General features: G+C 53.9%; 1 protein-coding gene across 1 annotated transcript; it reads right to left on the bottom strand.

Annotated features, from left to right (window-relative positions):
- Window positions 1–5,253: 5,253 nt before the first annotated feature.
- On the bottom strand, window positions 5,254–8,212 carry GATA1 (GATA binding protein 1). The gene is made up of 5 exons (XM_067723617.1): window positions 7,993–8,212; window positions 7,109–7,486; window positions 6,854–6,999; window positions 6,195–6,320; window positions 5,254–5,748 (listed from the first exon to the last, which is right to left on the bottom strand). Exons 1-5 carry the CDS (start codon window positions 8,210–8,212, stop codon window positions 5,380–5,382), a joined length of 1,239 nt encoding a protein of 412 aa, XP_067579718.1. The 3' UTR covers window positions 5,254–5,379.
- Between the last annotated feature and the right edge of the window lie 1,139 nt (window positions 8,213–9,351).

Genomic DNA, 9,351 nt, shown 5'->3' on the forward strand with positions numbered 1-9,351 from the left:
AGATAAGGAAACTGAGGTTATGCGACTTAGCCATGTGACCTTGAGCAAGTTACTGAGCATCTCTAGGCTGCAGTTTCCTCATCTGGAAAATTGTGGTAATTATAGTGCCGGAGCCAGGATGGACCTCAGGAGGGGAGTTTTTCTTTGGGCGGCGGCTCGCCCTGTCGGCTCCCTCCACTGGGTCACCTCTGCCCCCAAGCTGTAATAGAAAGTGTGTGCCTAGAGGGTAGGGGGAGTTGCCACTGTGCACCACCCCCGAACTCCCCCCCACACTGTGTCTAAATGCCTAAATGTCAGACCCGTAGGAGGCCGGTTTGTCCTCCTAATCTCCCTCTCTCATTCTTCACCATTTCCTACCGGGCTGTAGGCTGGGGCGGGAGAGATAAGCGGTCTGGGGTTCAGCATCGCTGACTAACTAACAGATTGACAGCCCCGCCGCCCAGTAGCCGGGCCCTCTTACCCTCTTGCAAACCCCAGTTCCAGCCTTCTCTTCCCTTCCACTCTTTTTCTACCTGAACGTGTCTTTTTGTCCCAGTGGAAGAGGGTCACAGCCCTAAGACTTTTAAACCTCCAGATACACCAAAGAAAACATATATACAATGATACACACTGAGGTCTTGTAAAGGCCAAGGCCTATTTTTTCTGTATAGTCAGAAGAGAGGTTCCTGTAGAGCCGAGGTTGGCAAACTTTTTCTATAAAGGGCCAGATAGTAAATATTTTAGGCTTTGCAAGCCACGTACTGCTGCTGTGACATTTTCTTTCTTCCCTCCCCTCCCCTCCTCCCTCCCTTTCTTTCTTTGCTTTCCTTTCTTTCTTTTCCTTCTTCTCTCCCTCCCCTTCCCTCCCCTCCCTTTCCTTCCCCTTTGTCTCCTTTATTTTCTTTCTTTCCCTTAAAAAATGTAAAAACAGGCTGTAGTCTAGCTTTGGCCTGAAGGCCATAGTTTGATGATCCCTGCTGTAGGGTGTCAGTCTTTGGTTTCCTTTTTCTGGCTGGGATTCTTTTACAGGTTGAGTGCAGAGGTTACATGTTTCCTGAGGAGAGGTATTCCTTTTGTGTGAGGTGTGAGGACAGGGGTTCATGGACAGGGTCAGGTCATTTCTGGTGTTCTTGTACTGGGTCAAGCAAATGTTCCTGGACAGAGTGAGGATAGGGATTCCTATAGTTTCTATAGTGTTGTTCCTCTACTGAACTAAGCAGGGGTTTCTATACAGGGCAGACCAGTTGTTTCTAGGGAGCTCCAGACTAGGGGTTCCCATACAAATTCAGGATGGGGCTCCTTAGACTGCATCATGACAGATTCCTATGAAGAATTAGGCAGCCCAATTCAGGGTCAGCACAGGTGTTTCTGTACAGGTTCAGATCTGTGTTCATATAGATATTAGGATTAGGTGTTCATGTCCAGTTCAGTCAAGAGGTTGTTATTAATTGGGCTAAATTATGTTAGCTGCTGTAAAACCCAGAATCTCGGGCTTCACAAATACATGTTTCTTTTTTTTTTTTATAAATTTATTTATTTTATTTTTGGCTGCATTGGGTTTTCATTGCTGTGCACAGGCTTTCTCTAGTTGTGTTGAGTGGGGGCTACTCTTCATTGTGGTGCACGGGCTTCTCATTGCAGTGGTTTCTCTTGTTGTGGAGCACGGGCTCTAGGCGCGCAGGCTTCAGTAGTTGTGACACTCAGGCTCAGTAGTTGTGGCTCACAGGCTCTAGAGCGCAGGGTCAGTAGTTGTGGCACATGGGCTTAGTTGCTCCGCGGCATGTGGGATCTTCCCGGACCAGGGCTCGAACCCATGTCCCCTGCATTGGCAGGCGGATTCTTAACCACTGCGCCACCAGGGAAGCCCCAATACATGTTTCTTACTCATACAGAATCCACTGTGAATATTTATTACTGGTCATTCATGGACCCAGGCAACTTCCATTTTGCAGTTCTGCTCTCCTCTGAGCCCTTGGAGTTCTCACTATTCAGCAGGTAGATGGGGAAAGAGAAAGTGGGGGACTGTGTGAGAGACTTCTAGGGGCCAGGCCTGGAAGTGTGATATGTCACTCCCACACACAGGGAAGCTCCAGGTGTTTTTATACTGGTTCATTTCTTGGATGTCTCTCAAGTCAGAGGTTCCTGTGGAGGGTGAGAGCGGGGTTTTCTGTACCAGCTCAGGACACAAGTTCCTGCTGGGACTCAGAGGGCGGTCCCACGCAGGGTCAGGACAGATATCCTGTGCAGAGGTAGGACACTGTCACCTTCAGAGATTCAGGTTAGTGTTTCTACTGTTGGCTCAGGACAGTAGCTCCTATGCAAGGCGAGTGTGGGGCTTCTGGGACAAGCCCAGGGCAGGGGCTGTCATAGAGAGTCACAGGGCTTCCTGTGCAGGGTCAGGAGAGTATTTCCAGAGGGGAAGGTTAGGAGTTCCTGTAAAGGATCAGGTAAGAGTTTCCTATAAATGAGTCAAGTTAAGGATTTCTGTTGAGAGTCAGGAAAAGGTTTTCTGCAGAGAGTCTGGTCAGAAGTTCCAGTACAGTTGTATTCAAGGCTTCTTGTAGAGGGTCAGGGCCATGGAGCTAACACAGGATGAGGATGAGAAGCCCTGTACAGTGTCTGGGAAGGAAGTCCTGTGCCAGATCAGGCCATAGGTGCCTGTATCGGATGAGATATGGGCTTAAAGTAGAGGGTCAGGACGGGCGTCCCTGACACAGGGTCAGGAAAGGGTTTTCTGTGTAAGTTCAAGACTGAGGTTCATGTTGAGAGTTAGTCCATGGGTTCCTTCGTACTCTACGGGGTGGGTCACGAGATCAGGATTGTTGTGCAGAGTGACATCATCGGGAGTCGTCAACCGTGGAGGCAAGGGCTTCTACACTCAGTCTAGATTTTCTACACTCACTAGATTTTCTTGTGAGCAAAGTATTTTAAAAATGCTACCTGGAGGGCACGGCTCCAGTACAGTGTGAGGACGAGGTGTCCTGTCCAAGGTCAAGACAGGATTCCTATAAAGAGATTGAGGCTTGGGGAAAGGGTCAAGACAGGCATTTCTGTTAGGGGTGGTACAGGGACTTCCTTACAGTGTGAGCTCAGAGATTCCTAACCAGAGTAAGGCAGAGGTTCCTGTGCCATATGGGAGGACTGGGGTTACTCCTGTGCAAGGTGAGGGCTGGTGTTCCTGTCTGGACTCAGGATGGGTTTCCTGTTGATAATTAGAGAAAGGTTTCCCTTAGAATTCCAGAACCAGATTCCTGTACCAGGCTAGGGCACCCATTCTTATAGGGAGTGAGGACTGGGGTTCCTGAACAAGGCGGGGCCAGGCACATTTCCACACAGGTTCTGAGAGGGGTTTCTTTTTTAAAAATATTTATTTATTATATTTGGTTGCACCGGGTCTTAGTTGCGGCAGGTGGGCTCCTTAGTTGCAGCATGCAGGCTCTTTAGTTGTGGCATGCGAACTCTTAGTTGCAGCATGCATGTGGGATCTAGTTCCCTGACCAGGGATCGAACCCGGGCCCCCTGCATTGATAGCATGAAGTCTTAGCCACTGGACCACCAGGGAAGTGCCCTGAGAGGGGTTTCTGTTCAAGACGAAGACAGGGGCTCCTCCAGGGTAAGAGGGCTGGGATTCCATGGGGCAGCCAGGCAGGAGGCTTTTACAGGGCCAGGGCGCGCTCCTGTAAGGAGTGTGGACTACTGTGATTCTCGAGTGGGCTAGTGTGGTGACTTGCTGAAGGGATGCTGTTCTGTTGAGGACAGCTGCTCACGCATACTGTGTTCAGGATGTGCCGGCCCACAGTCCCCACCTCTGGGGCTTCAGGGGGGAGAAGCTGTAAAGAGAAGCAGCCCAGTTAAGTGTGAGCAAGGCTCACTTTGGTAGGGGAGGGTCGCCCATCTAAAATCCACTTAAACTCAGCGTGGTCAGGGCAAGTTCTGAGCCTCAGTTTTTCATTAGTAAAAGGAGCATGAGTGTACTTTCCTTAGTCTTTTTTTTTTTTCAGTTTTCATGAACTAAAGCAACTGAAGCCTCTCAGCATTGCCGACCCACAGTGAGCACTCAGTTAAAGGCGCTGCTTGCTGTTAGGAGCCGTTGGGAAGCCTGAGCCATGGAGCCTGGCTAACCCTGTGCCATCAGCTGTGTGGCCTCGGGTGAACCACTTAACCTGTCTGGCTTAGGATGTCACCTGACTGGGTGACTGTTTCTGTGGAAGCGTTTGTTAAATGGAAGTACAGATGCCACTCTGGGGGGAGCAGTTTACCCAGGTGAGTAGGTGCGTTGGGGAGGGAGATGGTACTGTGGGGAGCTCCCCGACCTCCAGGGTCTAAATATCACCCCCAGAGGCTATTTTGTCCTCCTAATCTACCCCTCTCGTTCTCTACCATTTCCCACAGGGCTGCAGGCTGAGCTGGGCTGAAAGAGATAAGAGATGAGTGACAGGAAGGCCCATGGACAACCTCATGGTCCCATACTGGCCTTCTGACCTTCTTGACAGCTACCATTCCTGCCCCACCCCTTCCTCCCTTTCCTGTCCTCAGCATGTCTAATGTCCCTTGGAAGAGGGTCCCTAGCTTACACCAACTGAAACTATACATGTTAACACTTCAATAAATATGTGTACACAGGGCTGCTCCCATTGTCAGCCACTTAGAGACACTGACATGGCCCACACCACACAATACGCTCACATACACACACAGACTTGCACAGAAATACTTTCATCACCAGACCCACAGAGACATCCTGACACGCAGACCCTCACGGTCACACTGTTATGCCTCACACACTGTCACACAGTAGTTCTTGTTCAACTTTCCAAAATGTGTATGGATCCACTTCTGTGCCCAGTGCATATGCTGTCGTGCTGTCTCAAAGGTCACCCCGAGTGGTGCACAACCCCATGTGTTTCCTCAGCACACGCTGTCACGGGCACACCTCCACGTCTGCTCACACAGTCACCCGTGCCTGGCCTCTTGCAGGCATCTGGAGTCATGCACATCGTCTCATACAGCCTCATCCCTACTGCCCGCTGCACACCAGCTCTCACCACGACGTGTGGCTGCATGTGCTGTCTCATACAACCTGGACGCCGTCACACGCGGTGTCACATATTCTGTCACAATCGTGAAGCGTTGCGTGCCATCTCACATGGTCATACACGGCAGCCACACACTGTCATCAAAGAATCACGGACACTGATACACAACCCCCCACCACTGTTCTTTATTTAGTCCCACACAGACTCACACATTCAGTTTCAGGACTCTGGTGGTTTTATTTTACAAAAGCTTTGAATGTCCACGCCAAGGCTTGTCTGGGGCCCAGAGGGTTGGGTTGGACAGACATCTGGCTACAAGAGGGGAGGGACACCAACCCCTGCCCTGAGGCCATGCTCTGTGCCCTCATGAGCTGAGTGGGGCCACCACAGTGGTGGTGGTGGGAGGCATGGGGCCTGTGGGGAAGGAGCCTGTGGGTGAGCCCAACAGGGGCCCTGGGAAAGGCATGAGGTGGCTAACAGGCCCTGACAGCACCACGGGGCCCAGGCCTTGGTAGAGGTGGGCAGTGCCAGGTGGGCCCAATGTCAAGCCTGAGGCCACCTCCCCACAATTCCCACTACTGCTGCCCCCAGCCACCACCATGAAGCTGCCAGCTGGCCCTTCAGCTGCTCCTGTACCTCCTAGACTCGATCCCCGTTTCTTTTTTCCTTTTCCAGATGCCTTGCGGTTTCGAGTCTGGATACCATCCTTCCGCATGGTCAGTGGTCGGTTCACCTGCCAAGAGGGAGGCCATGGGTGTTTCCCAACTCCACATCTTGCCTCTACGTCTCCTCCAGGGATGCTCTCTCCACCCCACTTCTTAAGAATAGGGAATTGGTTCAAGGACTAGGGAGTGCGCCCCTGGCGTGGCACAGGTATCGTCCTCAAGAATCCCGAGGTTGTGAGGCCCTGAGCTTGGCAAAGCCTTTCAGGCTAATGGGAGCTGCCCCTGGTCTAGGACGGGGGAGTGGAAGTTAGCTGATGGCCAAGGGAGGAGGAGGGAGGAGGGAGCAGGAGGAAGAAAGGAGATGAAGGAGTGGAGGAGAGAGGGGTGGGGAAGGTGGAGGGGGCATGGAGGAAGAGGGAGGAGAATAACAAACGGAGAAGGGAAGGGAGAAGGGAGGAGCAGAAGGAAGGGAAGCGGGAGGAGAGGAGGGAGGCTCCGAGGGGCCCCGGGGCACCTGGTGTAGCTTGTAGTAGAGGCCGCAGGCATTGCACACAGGGTCGCCACTGGCGTTTCTCCGCCACAGTGTGGTGGTGGTTGTCTGGCAGTTGGTGCACTGGGTACCTGCCCGTTTGCTGACAATCTGGGGGAGAGAGAATGTGAGGATGAGCACACTGGTGGGTGGAGGACTAAAAGAGGTGAGGGTCAGGTTAAGGCAGGGTTTCTGACAGGGCGAAGGCTGGGGGTTCTGTGTGGGTGAGGACAGGACTTCCTGGCCGGGATAGGGATTTTGGGTATTATATGGGGGAATACACCAGTAGTACCCAACTTTGGCCATCCACTGGAATCACTTGGGGAGTTAGAAACAGTCCTGTTGCCCAGACGGCATCCCAGACCAATTAAACCAATACATGTGGGGAGGGCCCCAGGCCCTAGTGGTTTCGAAGTGCCCCAAGGTGATCCCAGTGTGAAGCCGAGGATGAAAACTGCAGTGCAGGGAGAGGATGGGGTTCCTGCTTGCAGACTGTGAGGATAGGTTGAGGATAGGCGGTCCCATACAAAGCTGGCTTCCTTTGTGGATGGGGAAGGGGTGGGGGATGTGGGTTCTTGTAGAGCGTGAGGACTGGAATCCCTGCACAGGGTGAGCACAGCGGTGGAGGCAGGCCTGGGTCTTACCAGGCGCTTCTTGGGCCGGATGAGGGGCCTGTTCTGCCCGTTCATCTTGTGATAGAGGCCACAGGCGTTGCACAGGTAATGGCCCGTCCTGTCCCGCCGCCACAGTGGGGTGGCCGTTGCTCCGCAGTTCACACACTCTCTGGCCTCTGGTGGGGTGGACAGAGGGGAAGAGGGAGCCAGGCTCAGTCCAGCTTCGCCCTAGACCACCACCCCCCCACCAACCTCCACCTCCCAGTCCCTTTTAGAGAACCTCACCACAGGGGGTTAGGGGCAGAGTTCCACGAAGCTTGGGGGAGGAATAGGCTGCTGGATTGAGGGGGCTCCCAGTGGGAGAAAAGAAGGTACTGGAAAAGTCAGGGCCCCCATAGGCACTGCTGGGGACCGGAATTGATGAAGGCAGTGCAGGCCCCAGTGTCAAGAGGTCTGGACTCAGCCGCTCTGTCTTTAAGGTCTCCAGGAAACTGCCGCCGCCTTTCCCATCCAGATCTTCTGGGGCCTGGGGAGGGGAGTCCTCGCGGGTGGGGCATGCAGTCGAGGCAGGGTAGAGCCCGGTCTTGCCATAGGCCCAGCCAGCATATGGTGAGCTCCCTGGGATGCCTTCCATACAGTTGAGCAGTGGGTACACCTGAAAGACTATTGGGGGGTATGGAAAAGGAGGAGGAAAGAAGAAGAGCAATCAGTCTAAAGTCATCTTGCTTTCAGGGTCTAATGATGCCCAAGAGCCCCAACATGGTGGCCAAGTTTCCAACCTTTCTGCAGGTGACCAGAATAGCTACTGGCCATTGGGTGACTCCTGGGTCCTGAGCCCCACTGGTCACTCTGGCAACTGAAATAACCTCCAGCCATTTCCAAGTGGGCTTTGAGGATGACTTGTTGGGATTTGGAGCCCATAGATCAGTTGGCAACTCGGGCCACCACCTACTTCCATCATTGCTTCCCAGTATGGCTATCCCAAGATGGCAGGCTGGGGAGCATTGGCATTCCCAGGTCTGGACTTAACTAGGGGTCAGCACAGCCACGTGAAGGCTTCCGGCCATTTTCAGGATGACTTCTTAGTAGGATTCTGCCTTAGCTAAGGGTCTCCATGGCAACCCCAATAACACAGAGCCAGTGCCAAGACAGCTACCCAAAGAAGTTACCTGGGGAGTGTCTGTAGGCCTCAGCATCCCTGTAGTAGGCCAGTGCAGCAGCTGCAGCCGTGGCGGTGCTGGGGGTGGTGGAGGAGGCTGCTGTATCCAAGCCCTCAGGCCCAGAGGGGAAGAAGACCCCCGATTCTGGTGGTGAGGACACCAAGGCAGGGTCCATAAACTGGGGCAGGGGCTCGGAGGTCCCCAGGGCCCCAAGGCCAGGGAACTCCATGGGGCCTCTGGGGTTTGACCTGTGAGAACAGGAGGGGTCCTCAACACAGAAGCCCTCCTCTCCCCTCTCCACCCCTTCTTCCCTCCTTTCTCCCTCTTCCCACTCCATCCCCTCAATCCTCTTATCCCCCCTTTCCATCTCCCTAGTACCCTCCTCTTGCCTCCTCTCCCCCTCCTCTTCCTCTCTCCCCTCCCTCATCTCTCCCTTATCTTCCACTCCATCCTCTCACTCCCATCCTGCTCCTTTCCCCTTCTTCCTCATTTATCTTTCCTCTCCTCCTCTCCCTCTTCTGTACCCTCCTCTTCCTCCTCTTCCCTTTCTTCTCCTCGCCCTCCTCCCTCCCCCGTCTCTCCCTCCTCCCTCCTCTCAGCTGCCCTTCTTTCTCCTCCTCTTCCCCTTCTTCCTTCTCTTTCTACTCCTGCCTCCCTCCCTCTTCTCTCTTCTTCCCCTCTTCCTCTCCCCCTCCTCCTCTTCTCCCTGGTCCCCCTTCTCTCCCTCCATCTCTTCCTCCTCCACCTCCCCTTTGCTCAGCCACCTCTCCCCTTCCCCTTTCTATATCTGCTCCACTCCTCTCTCCTTCTCCTCCCTTTCCCTCCCCTCCCATCTTTTGTCTTCATCCTTCTCCTCTCCCTCCCCTTCTGCTCATCTCTTTCTCCCTCTCCTCATTTTCTCCTCTCCTCCTCCTCCTCCTCCTCCTCCTCCTCCGCTTCCTCTTCTCCCCTCTGCCCCCACACTTTCTCCCCTATGCCTCTAAAAGAATCGAGGTGGGGTAGGCTGGGGTGTGGAGCCAGAGTCCCTTGAACTCCTTGGTCACCCCCCTGGACCTTGGGGTTCACCCTCCTGTGCTCCCCAACTTCATCCCTATCTGTTGCATCTTGCCTTCTGACTTTCTCAGAAACCCCATGGTTTCCGGCTTGACTCTCCCCTCCCCCACCTCCGTTGGGTCTGCAGACGGAGGGCCCCTCAGTTCCTCCCTGCTCCATGGGGGGGTCAGTACCCCCACTGCTTATCTCTGCCATCCCCGCCCAACTTTTGAAATCACCCCAAGGCCACTGGCTTCCTCTGAGGAGGGGGACAGGTGGGAGGTGTTCCCTCTACCCATACCCTGTCCCCTGGGGAGGTCTGCCATAGTTCTGCTT

Source organism: Pseudorca crassidens, chromosome X (genome assembly GCF_039906515.1).
Source record: "Pseudorca crassidens isolate mPseCra1 chromosome X, mPseCra1.hap1, whole genome shotgun sequence".
Taxonomy (NCBI): Eukaryota; Metazoa; Chordata; class Mammalia; order Artiodactyla; family Delphinidae; genus Pseudorca; species Pseudorca crassidens.

Excerpts from the sequence above, each read along its gene's own strand:
- GATA1 (XM_067723617.1), bottom strand. The coding sequence starts at position 8,212 with ATGGAGTTCCCTGGCCTTGGGGCCCTGGGGACCTCCGAGCCCCTGCCC. Across the intron at positions 7,487-7,992 it reads GGCCTACAGACACTCCCCAG|TCTTTCAGGTGTACCCACTG; the intron begins GTAACTTCTTTG and ends ACCCCCCAATAG. Across the intron at positions 6,321-6,853 it reads TCCGGCCCAAGAAGCGCCTG|ATTGTCAGCAAACGGGCAGG; the intron begins GTAAGACCCAGG and ends TCTCTCCCCCAG.